General features: G+C 45.3%; 1 protein-coding gene across 5 annotated transcripts in view; it reads right to left on the bottom strand.

Annotated features, from left to right (window-relative positions):
- ARHGAP44 (Rho GTPase activating protein 44) overlaps window positions 1–19440 on the bottom strand; it is a 164013-nt gene that overhangs the window by 59189 nt on the left and 85384 nt on the right. For all 5 annotated transcript variants that reach the window (XM_082708461.1, XM_082708460.1, XM_082708459.1 and 2 more), the window contains exons 2-4: window positions 18091–18130; window positions 17586–17690; window positions 5664–5740 (exon numbers count right to left, since the gene is read on the bottom strand). In XM_082708461.1, coding sequence (XP_082564587.1) covers window positions 5664–5740; window positions 17586–17690; window positions 18091–18130 — 222 coding nt within the window. The remainder of the gene's footprint in view (window positions 1–5663; window positions 5741–17585; window positions 17691–18090; window positions 18131–19440) is intronic.

Below are 19440 nucleotides of genomic sequence, written 5' to 3'. Positions count from 1 at the left end.
ACCTTGGTTTAACTGCCTGCGAGTGGGCAGGAAAACAATTTTTGAGACCTCGCATGTCATGATATTCCCCTCTACCGTCATACTGATTGATAGCTAGGCAGGATATAGAATTCTAAGCAAAGCATAATATTTCTTCAGAATTTGAAGGCATTCCACAGTAATCTCCTCATTTCCATTGTTATGTTTGGCAATCTGGAAGCATTCAGATTTCTGAGCCTTTCTACTGTGGCCATTTTTTTTTCCTCCAGAAGGTTGTAGAATCTCTGTACCTTTCACTAGTCTTCACTAGTGGTGAGCCCGGGCACAGGTTCAAGTTTTTCAGTTGTATCAGGAGCTCAATGGACCCTTTCAATATAGGAACTCATGTCCTTCAGTTCTGGAAAACTCTTCTGGATGACTTTATTACCATTATTATTACTATATTTTAATAATATAAGTTATTCAGCCTTATAGCTTCCTGGGTTGGTTCTTTAATCTTCCAACTTTTCCATTTTTGATGTCATGGTTGTCTTTTCTGAATTTGACTTTATCTTCCAAACCTGCCACTGAAAATGTACCTTTTATTTCCATGAGCTTGTCTCGACCTCAGAGTATTTCTTTCCCATAGCATTTTTTTAATGGACATCCTCGGTTTTTTAGTTCTTTCTTTTTTCCATTGAGATATAATTGACAAACATCCTGGCTTTTGTTCACAGACACGTTATTTTCTCTTAGCACTGACAAAGTAAGTGACGCATGTTCCAGAGCTCTTCTCTTCCCCATGCAATATCTATTTCCTCCTGAGTCTCCTCCCCGACTGTTTTGGTATGTAGGCTTCAATTTAGACGTCCTTCAAATGTTTGGTGAGCTTGGACGCCTGTCTATATTTAAGAGCTCGGAGTATGTGAGTAAAGCTCTTTGGCTGCAAGCTTGTCTATGGGATGGTTGAGCTGGGCCATTTGCTCAAGTACTGTCCCCTCCAATGGCTTTGGTTCATCCCCATTGGGCTGGCCCCATATGCCAGAGAAGGCTCTTCTGGCTTAGAAAGGAAAGACCTGGGGGCCACAGGGATGGGAGAGAGAGATGCAGATCTCAGCAGCCAGCAGGCATTAGTCACTTTAATGTGTGATACCCTTCCATGGTGTCTGCCATCTAGACTCTCTGCTTTACACCCTTCAGAGAATAAAGCTCCAGACTTTCCTGCTGGGTCTGGGGATAAAGAGATGAGGGTCTTCCAGAGCTGTGGATAAGGGCTGGGTTTGAGCCTCCCAAGTGGTACTAAGCTAGCTCTCGACACACACACACTCATAACTTGGATCACCTCCCAGCCCCCAAAGACCCACTCACCACTCTAGAGATCCCTGGGGCCACCACCTCTGAGCCTGCAAGCTTTTCAAGAGGTAAATGACATTGGCTGTCTGTATATTCTACTTCTGGCTCCAGAGTGCATTTTCTGAGACCTGTCCAGTCAAGTCACCAGGCCACCATCAGCTTTCAAAGCTCACAAAATCTTGTTTTCTCTCCTGTTTTTCATGCCTTTCTGGGTTCATGTCTTTTAAGAAAAAAATAAATCCCTTCACTGTAGTAGATTTGGGAAGGGAACAAAATAAGATGTTTGTGCTCAGTGTGTCAATCTTTCCCCGGGGGTCCTTCAGCCCTTCACCTCCAACCTTCCTGTGTCCCTATGCTGTAGGCAAATCTCAGAAACAGCATGCATGTTTCTTCCCCTGTGATCCTCTATGTTATGAGCCATTGACTTTATTCCATCTTTCACAACTGCAGATCTAGAGCCCTTCCCTTGTACTTTTACTTTGTGTTCTCTTTACTTGTTTTTTGTTCTTTTAGTCCCTTTTGGGGTGTTTCTTTTTTCTATTTTGTTTACTTCCCTTTTCATCCTTCTACTAATTTCGAAGTGCTACATTCTATTCCTTTTGTGGTTCCTCTTGCTTTTCTAACACCCACACTTTACACAAAAATGCAACAGCTTTATTTATCCTTCTTTCAAACAGTCAAAGACTTTGGTACACTGATCATCTTCCTGGTGGTCCATGCTATCATTTCCCAGTATTCTGTTTCACTTTGCCTTAAACTCCCCCAAGTAATGTTTTAATTCAATGCTTATTTATATTTCTTTACACCAAAGAGTAGCAGAATATGCCTTCTCCAAAATGCCACTTAAGCATAAGCATTATTTTGAGCTGCAGGCAATCAAGAAGAAGCAGGTACAGAAGAGCTCTCTGCCCTCCACCTGTTTGCCTAAAAGCAGGACACGGCTGTAAAGCTGTCCTCCTCCCCTCTCTACCAGGAAGGACAGAAGTCAACCACCAGACACAACTCTAGAGCCTTATCAGCCAGAAGGCACCTCGGGAACCAACATATAAACCTGACTAATGAGCCTTATTTTCCATTTGCCTCCCCAAATATCTGCCATCCCAGAATCTGCCACCCTAGGAACTCAGATTTCTTCTCCTTTGCCCTGTCGCTTCCCTCAAAATTGTTCTTTTGTTAAAAGTGCTACCTAAGCCCAAGTTCCAATCTGCCTTTGAGTTACTCATCAATGAGTTCTGCCACGTGTATGCACCGCACGTCTTAATAAAATGTGCATGCTTTCCTCTGTTGATCTATTTCTGCCAATTTAATTTGAAGGGCCCCACTCAAAGAACCTCAGACAGGTAGAAAGAAAGAATTTTCATCCCCAACAAGGCACTCAAAATTTTTTATGCTATCCAGCGACTTGCATTTCATTCCTTCCTTCTGGATGTAACCTGTTTCACACATCTTAACTATCTTAACTAGTCCGTTTAGTGAGAATATGCAACTAGTAATTTTTCCTAAATCTTTTCCAGCCATATCTTTATTTCCCTTTATTCTCATTTTTTTACTTTTTTTTTTTTTAAAAAAGGTTATTATTTATTTGACAGGAGTGAGAGCATAAGCAGGGGAAGTGGCAGGCAGAAAGAGAGGGAGAAGCAGGCTCCCTGCAGAGTATGGGGATCCAATGTGGGGTTCGGTCCCTGGACCCCGAGATCATGACCTGAGCTGAAGGCAGATGCTTAACCAACTGAACTACCCAGGCATCCTTTCCTTTATTCTTGAATAATGGTTTAATTCATCAGAGAATCTAGGTTTCTTATATTTTCACTCAATACTTGAAAGGATTCCTCCATTACTGCCTGGCATTTCTTTAAGTTGACAAATACCCTGCTATCAATTAAATTGCTCTTTTTCTTTTTAAAGACTTATTCATTTATTTGAGTGAGTGAGTGAGTAAGTGAGCAAGCAGGAGGGGCAGATGGAGAGGGAGAGAGAATTCTAAGCAGACTCCCTGTTAAGCATGAAGCCCAATGCAAGGCTCAATCTCCTGATCCTGAGATCACAACCTGAGCCAAAACCAAGAGGTGTATGCTCAACTGACTGAGCCACCCCAGTGCCCCTGGAATTGTTCTTTTATACACAGTGAGCTTTTCTTCTGCTTGATTTTTAAATTTCTCTATCTTTTTTTCTTAATAATCTGTAGTCTTAATATGGTGCAATAGATTTCTTTCTGTTGACCTCAATCAACGCTTTTTGTGTTTCTTTAATCTAAAGATTTATGTTTGTTTTTTGGTTGGTTTGTTTTTCTAAATCTAGAAAAGAAATGTTCCACCATAATCTCCCCTTATCCTCATTTTCTTCTTGGGGAACAGCTCCCAGACACAGGTCTGTATTTTATCATCCATGCTTGTCCATTTCCGAATGCCAACTCCCCACCTCTTGTAAATCAGTCTGCTCATTCTTGGTGGCAACCTCCTACCTGTTTGCAAGCTCACAAATTCTTTATTATTATTATTTTTTTATTATTTATTATCTGTTTATTATTATTTATTTCATTGGTGCATAATTTCAGTTTATCTCAAGTTTTTTTTTTTTTAATTCCCTATGTTGCACCTTCCATCCTCATGACTTGTTTCATAACTAGAATCCTGAACCTCCTACTCCTCTTCCCCTCATCTTCCCAATCCACCCCTGCCCCCCTCCTCTCTGGCCACCATCAGCTTGTTCTCTGTATTCATACGCCTGTTTCTGCTTTTTTTGTTCATTTGTTCATTTGTTTTTCAGAATCCACGTATAAGTGAAATCATAACGTTATTTGTCTCAGTCTGATTGATTGCATTTAGCATAATAACATCTGGGTCCCTCCATTGTCACAACTGGCAAGATCCCATTCTTCTTTAACACTGAATACTATTCCATTATATATAAATTACTCTTATACATACACAGACACATATGTGCACCACACTTCTTATTTATCCATTCACTTATCCATAAATGGACACGGGGGGGGGGGACTTCTGTTATCTCTGCTAAAATAAACAATGCTGCAGTAAATACAAGAGTGCATACATGCTTTTGATTAGTGTTTTTGTCTTCTTTGAGTAAACACCCAGTAATTGCAATTGCTGGATCATATGGCTAATTCTATTTTTAAACTTTCTGAGGAATCCCCCACACTGTTTCCCACAGTGGCTGCACCTGCTTGCGTTCCCACCAACAGGGCACGAGGCTCCTTTTTCTCCACACCCTGGCCAAGAGCTTATCTTGTGGCTTTAAATGACAGTAAGTATGATATGAATTTCAAAAAGTTCTATTTGGCTTTTCTCTGATTCTATTATTCCCCACCCCCATATCATTAGATTCTTGGGTCAAGAACTATTTTGTCTTTTTTTTTTTTAAAGATTTTATTTATTTATTTGTCAGAGAGAGAAAGAGGATTCACAAGCAGGGGGAGCAGCAGAGGGAGAAGCAGGCTCCCTGCTGAGCAGAGAGCCCCATGCAGGGCTCCAACCCAAGACCCTGGGATCATGACCTGAGCCGAAGGCAGACGCTTCACAGACTGAGCCACCCAGGGATCCCTTGTCTTTACTTTTCAATGGAGGTTTGTAACTGGCTATAACATTGCATTTGTTTCAGGTGTACAATGGAGGATTCAATATTTGCACATACTGTGAAAGGAGCACCATGATACGTCTAATTAATGCGTCACCTTACACAGTTACAACAGGAATTTTTTTTTTCCTTAAAAATATGGAGTGTTTCACACATTGGCCTGTCACCCACGCTCAGGGGCCATGTTCCAATTTTAGTGCATGTGCTGCTAAGCCAGGCGCTGTCCTCACTTAATTTTTAAACTTCATCTTAAGCAGAGCTCTTTCATGCATATTGATATCTATTACTTCATATGTTCTTTCCTATTTCTGCACTATTTTTAGTTCTCTCCACCTCTCCTGCTGATCGTGTCTTGCTGATGCTCCCTCACGACCATTCTATTTTTAGTGTGTTTTTATTGTGCGCTCAGACACAGCCCCGGTTGTTCTGGGAATCCTATAATTTTTGACATCTGACATGGAGAGGTTTCCCATTTGCTTCTGCTGCAGCCCTGGGGACTTCATTTGTCCTTCAACCCATTTTTTGTGTTTATTATGCTAACTTCCCCTCCCGAGGAAAGCTGCCTCCCTGCACAGCCAATATGACTTTGGAACCCGGGGTTTTGATTTTTCTCACCAGCAAACCTTTCCGCCTTCCCACCCAAGCCCCACCCAGTCTTCAGGTGTCCTCAATGCATCCCTGAGAAGCTCTGGCCCCCCTCTCAGGGACGGGGGCTTACCTGGATTCGGCTTAAAAACACGCATGATGTCACCTACCCAAGAAGTGTGTCATCTCCCAGGATAGCTGACCCCTCCACCAAACACTGAGCCAGCGTTGTCAAAGGCAACTTTTTCTGAAAAGGAAAAAAAAGAAAAAAAACAATGTTGTAATGAAAACTATTTCAACAGCCAGCTGCCTACTCTAAAACATCAGAAAGTCAAATACCTGCCTAGCTACTGTATTAGCTAAGGCACAAAAGGACCTTAAGGTAAGTTGAAAACCTGAACATTCGGGGCATACAAGGACAGATTAGACTCAGAGGTGAAAATTCAGAAAATCAAAACCGAATTAAATGTGCCAATTTGGAAATTCAACCTAAGGATTATGGGCTGCATTTTATTTATTTATTTATTTATTTATTCATTTATTTATTTATTTTTATTTATTTATTTGACAGAGAGAGAGAAAGAGACAGTGAGAGAGGGAATACAAGCAGGGGCAGATGGAGAGGGAGAAGCCCACTCCCCGCTGAGCAGGGAGCCTGATGTGGGGCTCCATCCCAGGACTCCAGGATCATGACCTGAGTGGAAGGCAGAGGCTTAATAAACTGAGCCACCCTGGTGCCCCTACAAGCTGCATTTTAAAATAAAGTACGATAGGGGTGCCTGGGTGGCTCAGTTGGTAGAAGCGTCTGACACTTCATCTCAGCTCAGGTCTTGATCTCAGGGTCATGAGTTCAAGCCCTGTGTTGGGCTGCACACTGGGTGTGGAACTCACTTAAAGTGGGGGGGGGCACTGAGGGGCTCAGTGGGTTAAAGCCTCTGCCTTCGGCTCAGGTCATGATCCCGGGTTCCTGGGATCAAGTCTCATCTGGCTCCCTGCTCACAGGAGAGCCTGCTTCCCCCTCTCCCTCTGCTGCTCCTGCCGTTTGTGCTCTCTCCCTTGCTCTCTCAAATCAGTAAATCAAATCTTTAAAAAAATAAATAAATGAGGCAGCTTATGGTCAAGAAAGGGAGAGAAGTGTTCACGTACAGTTACAATGCAAAGAAAATAAGCATTAAATAAAGGCACGCTGTAAGGAAGATAGAAAATGGCTGACAAGCACATGAAAAGACACTAAACATCATGAGTCATGAAGAAAACCCAAATCAAAGCCACTGGGAGCGACCAGTCACATCCACTAGGATGGCAAGTGGAGTAACAATAAAGATCAGAAAATAAGTATCGGTGGGGCACCTGGGTGGCTCAGTCGGTTAAGCGTCTGCCTTCGGCTCAGGTCATGATCCCGGAGTCCCAGGATCGAGTCCCACACTGGGCTCCCTGCTCAGTGGGGAGTCTGCTTCTCCCTCTGACCTCCCCACATGCTCCCAGTCTCCCTCTCTCATTCTGTCTCTCAATAAATAAATAAAATCTTAAAAAAACAAAAAGAAAGAAAGAAAAGAAATATCGGTGAGCCGGGAAGCATGGTGAGCCCATGGAGAAATGGGAAGCTTCATGCCATGTTGGTGGAAACATAAAATGGGGCGGCTCTGTGTTGAAGCCCGGCAGTATTTCAATAAATTAAACCAAATTACCATGAGGCCCAGTTAGACGACTCAATACCACCCAAAATAACTGAAAAGAGATCATCAAAGAAAAACATGTGCATGCCCGAGAATGTCAGCACTACTCACAGCCGCCCAAGGGTGCAAAGGGCTCCAGTGTCCATCGACTGATGAAGGGATCAATTACGAGGGGTATATCCATATGGCGGAGTATTATTTGGTCATAAAAGGAATGAAGGGTTGACACACAGTGGGACATGGATGAACCCTGAGAGCATCATGCTGAGCGAAATAAGCCAGACATAGGGGACCGGTCATATGATTCCATTTATAGGAAACATCCAAAGAGGCAAATCCACAGTGTGCAGCATGGCCCACTCCCTCTGTGCTAAGCACTGACAACCCCTCTCCTCAGTGAGTCGAAACCACAGTGCTACAGTGGAACCACAGTGGAAAGCACTTGGACTATAAGCAGCCCAGAGCCTCCTGTGTTCCCACACAATGATCTTCCACTATCCTCATAGAACTTACATTCTACGTGCAGGGAAACAAATGATAAACATGCAAATGGTAACGGGGTCATTTCAAATATGGACAGCAGAAATCAGGACAGTGGGGAGTGGGCTGCGGTAGTAGCCTAGAGTCCTCGTGTGGAAAGACCTCTCAAAGGGGGTGGCATTTAAGATGCAGCCCAAGTGGGAGAGAGTCAGCCATATCTCAAAAAGATTCGAGGAAGAATGGTCCAGGGAGTGGATACTGCAAGTGCAAAGGCCCTGAGGTAGAACCAATATGGCCGGTTTGAGGTGCCCAAGAAAGCCAATGCAGCTGGAGCACAGCGAGTGACAGGGAGAGGGCAGAGCATAATGCAGAGGCCAGATGGGGGAAAGCCTGCCTTGTTCACCAGAGGCAGGCACTGGGGTCTCAATCTCAGGGCACCTGGTGACCAGTGGAGGGCTTAAGAGCGCATTCAGAAGAAAATAACTCAGTCCCGAGACAGACATGACTGAATGGTCTGTCAGCGCGATCAAGTGGGAATCAAGGTTTTGGGGCTCCATCCACTTGAACTTGGGAATCTGCTTTGAACCCCTCTGGGAGATTTGCAGGCTCTGAGGTACCTCTAGGGAAGACAGGGGTAGGTAGGGCAGCCCCCAAGAGTGATCTGGAAATTTATATGGTGCTTGAGGTAAATTCAGGTAGACAGAGCCCATGATGCATGTGTGGACAAGGTCCTTCAGTGGGTCTGAATTACATCCCCTCCCTGAGCTTACACGTTTCCCCTCCAGTGAAGTCAGATACCTTTCACTCTAGGGATAAATTCATCACTCGTCAATTCAAATAAAATGGGACATTCTTCTTGGCAAAAACGAGACAGTCCAACTCAGTACTAATACATCCAAATCTAAACATCACTTTCTAGTTGTGCTACAAAGGCATCATGTACACATGTCTGGAGTCTTAATTAAAGGTGCAGTAAACAGTATGAGAAGGGGTACTCCCACATTGCCTTTTTAAAAAACCTTATTAACAGCGCATTTTTAAAAACGTGTCTAAAGTGTTTAAAAATGAACAGAGTTAGGCAGGTATAAATATGTATGCTTGTGAGTTCTTGGTGTTAGTTCTTCATCCGGAGTGTTCCTGCCCTCTTGGGAACTCTGGCAATGTATGGAGATATTTTCACTTATTGCAGCACGGGAAACACCACTGGCATCTGACGGAGAGAGGCCAGGGATGCTGGTAAACATTTTACTACACGCAGGACAGTTTCCCCAAATTGAGGATTGCCCCGCCTAAAATATCAAGAGTGCTGAGGTTGAGAAACCTGGTGTAAGGAGAAACAGTCATCCATATGTAAATTCCTCCAATATCTCAGTAACAAGGCCAGAGAAGACGCTGTGCCTCGAATGTTGGGGAGAACTATCCCAGTACGGGTCAGCTCACACAAAAAGACCATTTTGGTTTGTGTCCAGCATCTTGAGTCCCATGACTCCTGCCTTTGGGACAGGACCTCAGCTATCCAGAATCCTTCTTTAAAATTTGACAAGGAAACAGTAAGAAACACCGCCTAGAACCGACTAAAGGGGACCTTTGGGGGAAATGTAGCTACTGGTTGATGACTAGAGTTTTTCTAAATACAGACAAAGATCAGCTCCATCAGGCATGTCAGTGGGTCAAGCAGGAAACTGTGCCCTGGGTGGCTAAAGGCACGAGGGTCAAGACCAAGAGGACAAAAACAGCCGCTGAGGACCACGAGGCCAGCCAGGGTTGGAGAAGGATGGTGGGGACAGCCAAGGGTCTGTTCTGCACCACCCCCACTGGAAAAAGCAGCTTGAAGCGCAGGGCTCTATTATTTTCCACTCATCATTATTATCTTCCACTCTTGTCCTCACTTAACACCCTCAGTAATGACTCTGAGAGGCTTTCAGGTGGCAAAGAGGGTAGCATTCAGCGACACAGTATCATAAAGTGAGAGGTATTCCTGTTCTGATAGTCTTTTAACTTGGAGAATAACCGTTCTCCCTCTTGTTCTTTGTCCTGTCTCGCTAGCTAGCCAGGAGGTCTAGCTGGAGGAGGTCACTGAGACCCTGGGAGCAGTGTCTGACTGGTGAGCTGGACCCAGGCAAGCAGAGGTTCCTCGCCCCCTTCTTCCCTGTCTTGGCCAAGCTACAAGCTGCCCTGAAGACACAGTCCCGGGAAAGTAAGGTGCTGCTGAGACCATCTGGATATACACGAGACCGAATCCAGGTAAAGTCTCTTTATAAACTTTTAAGACTTGGCAGGTGGGTGTGGGGATCTACTAGCCTTGTGACCACCCAAGACAAACCTCATATATAATGTTTCTTTTTCTTTTCTTTTTTTCTTTTTTTTTAAAGATTTTATTTATTTGTTTGAGAGAGAGAGTGAGTGAGAGAGAGCAACAGAGGGGAGAGGGTGAGAGGGCAAAGCAGACTCCCCATGGAACTGGGAGCCCAATGCAGGACTCGATCCCAGGACTCTGGGATCATGACCCGAGCCAAAGGCAGTTGCTCAACCAACTGAGCCATCTAGGTGCCCCTAAGCTCCCCTGCTTCTTAAACCTGCCACCTACCAAACCTGGAGTGGTCTGTCTCTTCCTTTGGTCTCTCCTTGCCCTCTGTGTACAAAAGCCAGTTTCTGAGCCAACACTCTTAACAGTTTAATGTTTGACCAGGAAACACATGCGTACAGCACAAAACTCAAATGTCACTAGAATATTTACAGCAGCAAATGTCCCTCCCATCCATGACTCTTGGACACCTAGTGCCCCTCACCGGAGACCATGACAGTGACCAGTCTTTTGTATATCCTTCCATAAGCACTCCAAGTGGATCCAATTATACGTATGTATGTGTCTGTTTTTAGCAGATACCGCCCCGCCCCCGCAAATGTTAGCATATCATATCCACCGCCCTGCATCTTGCTTTCCTTATTGTATACAGATACCTCTTGGGTCATTTCCCATCATGACACACAGAGCTGTTCCATTTCTTCTTCTTCTTCTTCTTCTTTTTTTTTTTTTTGTAATGGCTGCATAGATCACAGAATGAAGATGCGAAAATTTATTTGAACAAGTCCTCCACTTATGGTGTAACTGTCCCAATCCTGGGCTTGGGCTTGTGACACAGGTGGCTCTTAGGAGAATGAATCCTCTGTAGGAAGGAGGTTGAGGGTGAATTTGTGTGCTGGTATTCCAAGGGCAGGAGTGAAGGGGGTTAACTGGGCAAAAACCTTGGTGGAAATAAATGATTTGTCTTTATTTGTACAGCTGCTTTTGAAATCGAGGAGTGAGAAGGAAGTCACCAAGGAAAAAGGGGAAGAAAGAAATGAATCAAGGCAGTACCTTCATGTCAGAAAGGGGAGAGTGACAGTCTATAATCAAAGACGGCAGAAGAGAAGTAAATGAACTGTAATCCACGAAAGACTACAAATTAGTTCTATTTCTAAAGAGATTCTCTGAGATGAAGGAAAAACTGAGGGTTCAGTAGATGGTAAGCACATTACTGAACCTCATGCCTGTGTATAACTGAGGTATTATCTGCTTTCTCCCCCCCCCCCCACCTTTATGGATAAGGACACCGAGTCTCTTTATGTAAAGGATATCAGGAAGGATTAAACTACCCAATGATCTGCAAAAGCAGCTGAAATTGGTCTCCTTCTACGAACAAGGATCTAGGCTGAGAGCCACCCAATGCTCAGGGCGATACAAGAGGTTACTTAGCAAGCTTTGTCCCGGCCAGCAATTTTTCAGGTCAAAGAGAAGGTATTAAAATAATCTTTCTCCTGATTCTAGACCACTGATACAACCTGAAGAATTAAGGTTAGGGAAGACAGAATGTTCCAGAGTTTGAAAGTCATCAGTCTGACTTTTCTGAGATGACTGTTCTCTCTAAGATATCTTGGGCGCAAGCAGTTTGTAGGATGACTCAGAGACAAAAAGTCCAATCCTAATATTTACTCTGTCTCCCCAACACATACATACACACACACCCTGTACCCTTTCATTCTGAAAACTCCTATCCACTTTCCTCGAATTCCAAGCCCAGGCAAGTAGCTCTCCTGGGGTTCACTTCCCCAAAGGCACAGCCCTGTGCCGCTCAGGGTCAGGAGTTCCTGAGGGTCATTTCAGCCAAACAGTGGGGCCATGATAATGCACCAGATTCTACTTCTTTAATGTTTACTAACGTTAAGCATTGTGCTAAGCATGCTAGGCTGAACCCTCAAACAACCTTACTGGGTAGAAATTCATTACTGCTATTACCGTTTCCCAAATGAGGAAACCAGGGCCTCCAGAGCTAACAGACTTGCCCAAGGTCAGGTATAATCAGGAAGGAGGGGAGCCAGGCTTCAATCTTAGGGAGTCAAGCTTCCAGAGCTTAAATGCAGAATCATCATGCTAAATTGCTTCTGTAGAGAACAGGAAAGATTCAAAGTGGCATGCTGACACATCGGCAGGTTCTGTGCCTAAAATACCCATGGGCCATCCATTCATGACACAAATGTATTTTTAGCCTTGCCTACCCTGTGGCAGGCCCTGTTCTAGGCCTTAAAAATACAGCCGTGATGGAGAGACAAGATCTCTGCTCCGTGGAACTCATCGGTGATGGGGAATGACCATAAGGATTTTAGATAATAATACGCACTCTGAAGAAAATAAAATGGGGTGATGTGATTGGGGGAGGAAAGGGACAAACATCAGGGGGGAAGGGGGGCCATCCTGAGAATCAGAAAAGAAAGAAGTTGTGGGCACGTCCAGGTGGGGACAATGATGCCTGGGTGGGAGCAAGAGCCGAGCTCAGAGATGCAGGCAAAGGTTCATCATGAGGGTCCAAGGACCACGGTAAGGAGCTGAAATTTGATTCTGCAATAGGAATCCTTTGGTGGTATTTCAGCAGGATGGTGCCCCATCTGATCTCCATGTAGAGACTGGATTATGAAGGGGACAGGGTTAAGGAGGAGCAGAGGACCTGCCAGAGTTGGCCGTGCTCGGGCCGAAGAGCATGCGTGCAGGGACGAGGGTAACAAATACGGGAGGCAATGGGAACTGTCTGGAGAAGAAGCAGGTGGGACCTTCTGAAAATCTGGATGTGGAGAGAGAAAAACACAAGGTGACGTCTGGGAGTCGGAAGTGAATAGGGGGTAGATTTTCTGTACTACTGACTGCTCTGCCTTCTTTGCTAGATCCAACTCCTCTCGGGGAGTACAATGCTGCAGGTTCTGAGGATCCTGATGCAAGGGCCACTTGTCTCCTTAGATGATCTCATCAAATCCTACGGAGTCAAGAGTCACTCAAGCCGGAGACCTTGAACCCTTTCCATTCCTGACACCTGGGCATCGACTCAAGTCCCACATGGTCTACATTGTGGATCTAGCGCATCTGCCGGTTTCTCTCCATCTTCCCTGACCCCAATGCTTCTCGCCTAGGTGGTTCCCATATTTGTCTGGCCCTTACCTACACCACAGCCTCTGCCCCCACATATCCCTTTATCACAGAATTGCTTATAAATCAGACCATGCCCCTTTTGACTGAAACACTGACTCCCATTGCTCTGGGGTCCTAGTCCTTACTTAAAGTCCTTATCTATCTATTAGATAGATATCTATCTCCCTCATACCTTATCTAAAGTATTAATCCTTCCCATGGCCTCCAAGGTGTGATGGCGTCCCCACCATCCCATCTCTAGCCTCTCTCCTTATCGCTGTCCATACTCTAGTCACTGGCCACCTTCGTGTCTCTCAAAGATGCCCTGGACTCCTTCCCATCTCGGGAAATCCTGCACCTGTTGCCCCCGGTCCTAGAAGCTGCTGTACCCCTTTGGCTGCCATTACCTCTGCTGCCACTTCCTCATAGACATCTTCGCTATTTAATTCCTAGCGAGCTGTTCTTCCTCGCCCTGAAACAGCTGAGGAACAGAGGGAGAAGCAGACTCCATGCCGACGTGGGGCTCGATTCCTGGACTCCAGGATCATGACCTGAGCAGAAGGCAGATGCTTAACAACTGAGCCACCCAGGCGCCTCCTACCAGCACACTCTTAAAGTCCCTTCCCATTCTGAGATGCTAGAACTCTACGTGCTTGCTTCATTCCCTCATTCCCTCGAAGAACAACCATCTCGACTCTCTCTCTCTCTCTCTCTCTCTCTCACTCTCTTTCTTTTACTTTAGTAGAGATGACAAGCAATGTCACCCTAGTTTCAGGGGTACAACACTGTGAGTGAGCAACTGTATACACACGCACACTACGCTCCCCAGAGCATAGTTACCATCTGTCACCATACGGCACCATTACAATACATTGACTATATTCCCAATGCTGCGCCTTTCATCCCAGTCACACTCCCTTGCCACCCATGTCGTCCCTCCCCCACCACCCTCCTGCTGGCCTCCATCAGTTTTTTCTCTGTATTTACCTCTCGACCCTCTCTTCACACCCAACCTCCCCATTTAGTGTTCGGTCATTACTTCCCTCACTCCCACTTTCTCCCTTCATTTTTTTTTGCAAGTTTCTCACTTTCAATCTCTGATTCTTTTCACCTATTCCTTAGATCTTGACACATCTCCTTACCTAATAATTTCAAAGAACTGAGTACATATGTCAGTACCCGAGGCAATTAATAAGTGTCATGTCTCCTATTAAATCCTTTGATGTGTTACTTTAGAAAAAAACCTGGAAGAATGTATTTGAGTTGTGGCTTCGGACATTTTTCTCCTGCCAGTCTGTGGCTGTTCAATATTTTAAACAGCTGAGTTTCTTTTCAGCTGGATCCTATATTCAGTCCTATGAGGACACTAAAAGACTGGTCAGCTCAAGAAATCATTGACCCAATCAAACACGAGACGTCTGTGCAGGGCTGGGGGGGGGGGGGATCACTGACCTATACCTATGTGAGCACCCTTCCAGCACAGACTTCCTCAACCCCACGGGTGTCCAGCTCACATGGTGACCCCTGGATTAATGTGGCTACAATCCTCAGGGCCCAACTACAGCCACTGCGTGCCTCCCTGCCAACAGATGCCTGTTCACATGCGTCCCAGAAGGTGCCTCATGACCAGCCAAGGCAAATCCATTTCTCTCTGACACATATCCATTTCCTCAGCCTCCCTGGCAGGCGGACATAAAAGAAATTCTGGGAAAGACTTTTTTCCTCCCTGATGAAAACAAACAAACAAACAAACAAACAAAAAAGCATGCAGAGATAGTTCATCCTCTTACCACCCACCCTCAAGCTTTCTGCCTTTGAAGCGGTTACATGAAGACGTGATGTCTGGAGCTGCAGCAGCCACGTTGCCACTGAGAGGAGCCAGAATATTACAGAACTGCTGACCCAGAGCCGATGTATACACCTCAGGACCCGTGACTTCAGTCACATAATGAAGTGATACAGTAAGGGCCTTTTTGCTGAATTAATTAGTTAATTAGTTAGTTAATTAATTAACAATTAATTAGTGTTAGCTATATCTTCTATTTGTTGTGTTCTGAGGTTTTGACATCTGGTGTCTTGGTGACCCTGGAGGGACCACCTCTGTGAGGGTCAGCTAATGCTTAGAGATAGTAAAAAAAAAAAAAAAAAAAAACCAATTCACCCATGAGTGTGCCTGTCAAATGAAAATCAACCAATCCACAGCCTACACCTCAACTACCTCTTTAATGGGGCTCTCATTCTCCAGGCCACCATCCACCTGCCCTAACCCCCTTAGGGTCAGGTGCCAGACAACTAGGGACAAGTGCCTGCTAAAGCTATTCAAACAAGCCAATCCTAAGCCTGTTTCTCCCACGTCATCCACTCCTCCCAGGTGGAAGCACAATCATGTCTCTTGCTCACATTTTCCTTCCTCTGTCCTGAGAGACTCTGGGGTTCCCCTTACGGGGGTACACCCCCACCGCCATCAAACTTGCATTTTCAATGCCAATGATCCCCTGACCTACTGGCCTCACCAGATCTTAAATTTTCTATTACTATCCTATCTTTTAGAACATGTAGGGAGCCAAATGCCTCCTAACTGATTCAGTTTGCAAGACCCTCAATTCAAATCAAACCCGGCACATCTAGGCAATTTCACCTTATCCCAGAAAATATAATTCTAGTACTAATCAACCTACTAACACAAAAGGACAGTTTCAACCCTCTTCAAGAACATTCAGTTGCTCCTCCTGATTCTAAACTATTCTGTATTATAGATCAGTTATTTTAAAAACAGAAATAGTACTTCTTAGAACAAATGAAAGGAAGTGGGTCATGGCCAGGCCTGGTGGCAGGCTCTCACCCAAAACATCTATCACCTGGAGTCCTACCTTAGATGTTTGTTTAGTGAATGGGTCTCATGTCCAAAGCAATTTTGCAGATTCTCCTTTTAGACCACTCAGGTTCCCCTTGCTAAAATTCCTGATACATGCAGAATTACCTCCATAGACATTTTCTAAACCCTTAGTCACCAGGATGTTTCACTTCTACCATACGTAAGAGATTCCTGCTGGGAATATTAAGAAAGAAAACACCATTCATCTGTCCAAGGGATTCTCAGCTCCTTCAATAGATGAATGGATAAAGAAGATGTGGTTCATATATACAATGGAATATTACACAGCCATTAGAAAGGATGAATGCCCACCATTTGCTTTGACAAGGTTGGAACTGGAGGGGATTATGCTGAGTGAAATAAGTCAAGCAGAGAAAGACAATTATCATAGGGTTTCACTAATAGGTGGAGCATAAGGAATAGTGTGGAAGGCACTAGGAGAAAGAAGGGGAAAACAAATGGGGGGGGGGGAGTCAGAGGGGGAGACAAACCACGAGGGACTATGGAGTCCAGGAAACAAACTGAGGGTTTCAGAGGGGAGGGGAGTGGGAAGAGGGGTTGGCCCAGTGATGGGTATTGTGGGGGGCATGGATTGCATGGAGCACTGGATGTTCTATGCAAACAATGAATCATAGAACACTACATCAAAAACTAATGATGTACTGTATGGTGACTAACATAATTAAAAAAAAAGTTAAAATGGATACTCAAAAAAAAAAAAAACCCCCCCAAAACAAAAACGACACCCGGGCTGGGAAGAAGACAGAATGATGGAGAAGGCAGGCAGAAATGGGTCTTACACTGCAGCATGGGACTGGGGTGAAGCATCGGGACACATCACATGACCATCCCTAGAAAGGGGACCACCGGAGCTGGGGGGTGGGAGGCACATTCAGAGAAACCACTGGGAGGTAGAAGTCAACAATAACTCCTGGTCAGAGACAATCAGACGCCAAACATCTCGACTCTAAACTCAGGGATGATTAAAACATCCCAGATTGCAGATCCTTGTCATAAAGCCAAGAGGAACATCTAAGAACACATTTTAAGCTTTGGTGGAGTTGGGGGTGGGACAGGAGGTCAGGAGGGAAAGCGAGTCAGCGGTGATGACTGTTTCTGGCAAAGAATCACAATACACAACGCCCGTGGGACGAATGTGGGTTACACACAAAGACGCTAGGATACCTTCCCTTGGCAGGCTCTCTGTAACTGTTTCTTTATAGGGAAAATCCTTCACAGGTCCCCTGTCACCTCCAAAACCACAGTGTCACTTTTCCCATGAGATCTTACAGGACCATGGAGGCACACAGAATCTATGACAAGACGTAGGTTTAAGCTTCCCTAACGGTGGACTCCCAAGCATGGCCTTGTTGCCCCAGTGCAGGGAATACAAAGAGAGGGGGACCGTGTCCTGCCTGCTCATGGTGGGGGATGCTTCAGGCAGGTTAAAGGGTGGGTGGGAAGAGATGGGAAGGGGCTGCCACACCACAGAAACACCTGCCAACTCGCAGACAGAGAAACGGCTGGAGAGATGACACAGCCACACCAAACGAGGCCCCCAGAGTGGGTCCCCTATCTTGCAGGGGTGAGGCTACCGGCGGGGCAGGGGTAGGAAGGCACTTACTGAACGCTTGTCGGCCTCGGCCCCTTGCTGGCCCTGGAGACATGCAGTGAGCTTCTTGTGAGTGCTGTGGGAAACTTGCTTCACCAGCTCCAGGCGCTTCTCCACCTGCAGAGAGAGCAGTGGTGACAGGGGGAGGGCATGTCACCATGCGATGCTAAGGTCAGAAGTGGGGCCATCGATCTGGACGATTGTGGGAGGGGAGTCCAGCCCATGTTCTGCAGAGACAAGCATTGCTGGGGAGAAAACACCCAATGCTGGAGAACTGGAGGGAGCCAGGCAATGGCAGACTTAGGGGCTCTCAGTGAGCCCTGCAATCAAATGACTGCCATGTCCCCCGAAAACTCTTATGTAAACCGGTATTTAAAGACCATAAAGGAGAAAAGTTTGTGTCTACAGAGACTGCACCAAGAGCAGTCTGAGCAGTTGAAATGGCTGTGGGGATGGCTCAAATCATAACGGGAAGACATATTCGGTGTCCGTGTTTGAGGGGCCGGTGATACCTTACCTGAAGAAGGTCTTCGCTCAGAACTTCAGTCTTTTCTGCCCTAAAGAGAAAATTGAGAAACGTGTCAGTAAAAAATAAAAAATAAAAAAAAAATTAGGAACATAGTCTCTTTCTTATCCTCCACACTCTCTGTTCATGGCAAGACGAGAGAAACAGACATGCACAACAGAGATTTCTCATAAGAGAAAATATGAACAATCCCGGGATTGACTGGGAACCAACCGTAAATCCTCCAGCAAACAGCAAACAAGAGCCCTTGCACACTCTTCTGCTACAGACTGGAACCAGGATGAAAGACAGCAAACACGTTTCTTTCTTTCCATTCTTTTTTTAAGTAACAGAATTAGGCATGTTCCCCAACCTGTACCCCATAGCCTCCCCCAGACAAGCAAGTAAAAGTAACAGAAATCTGAGCAGGGATCAATAAACAGCAAAGAAGAAAACACTGAGTTCTGGTGACGAATGCAAATGTCACCATGGAGATGTGACAACTGAGGGTTAGGTGCCCCCACCAGAAAGTGGGGGGCTTGACCCGGAGATGAACACATTCTGAGAAAGAATTTCGGCACAGGTTGAAGTGGCCCCAACCTATTAGCAACCCTACTGACATCCCATCTGGGGTGAATGAGAATCTTCTTTGGAGCAAAGCGGTCTCAATTTCTCGTCTGGAGAATCTCACAGGTAAGGTTCAGTCAATGATTTCCCTCGCACAGGTGTGTTCTCTTGTGTTTCTGGGAGTCTCTCTCTCCTTCTCACACTCTCACATATAATCTGCAAATTCCCATGAAAACAAACTGTCAACACTAAAGGTCCAGAGAAAGAAGAAACAACATACGGAGAGCCTGGAGAACTTCAATGACCTGGATTATCGAAGACGGTAACATCTGCATGAAATATTGAAGAACAAATGATACACTGAAGGAAGAAAGTGAGGATGTTGGCTTCTGGGAGGATGGAGTGAGCACACTGCACTTCTCCCCCTCACTAAGTAAACACAAAACCCTGGGACCTTATGTATAAAACTAACAAGAAATATCTGAAAGGTGGGCACAAGGCACACTGGCTAGAAGCCACCAGATCCGATGAATGGCATGGAGTGGCGTGGTGGGGATTTCTGCCTCACATATTCCACACGTGGCGCTTTGGAAGTTGTGAACCAAAACACCAGTGAGGACAGCCAAAACAAGACCAACACAAGCCAGGTCTCTGTAGCCAAAGGATCAGGAAAGAAGCAACCTGGCAAGATAGAAAATGTCTATAGACAATAATTGCTCACTCAAGCCAAACGCTACAGGAAAAAAAACAAAACACAAGCCTGTTGTCCTACCCCACCCCTATCACCAAATGCTG

This window comes from Mustela nivalis (assembly GCF_964662115.1).
Source record: "Mustela nivalis genome assembly, chromosome: 17".
NCBI classification, from domain to species: domain Eukaryota; kingdom Metazoa; phylum Chordata; class Mammalia; order Carnivora; family Mustelidae; genus Mustela; species Mustela nivalis.
This window is presented reverse-complemented; position numbering and strand designations above follow the sequence as displayed.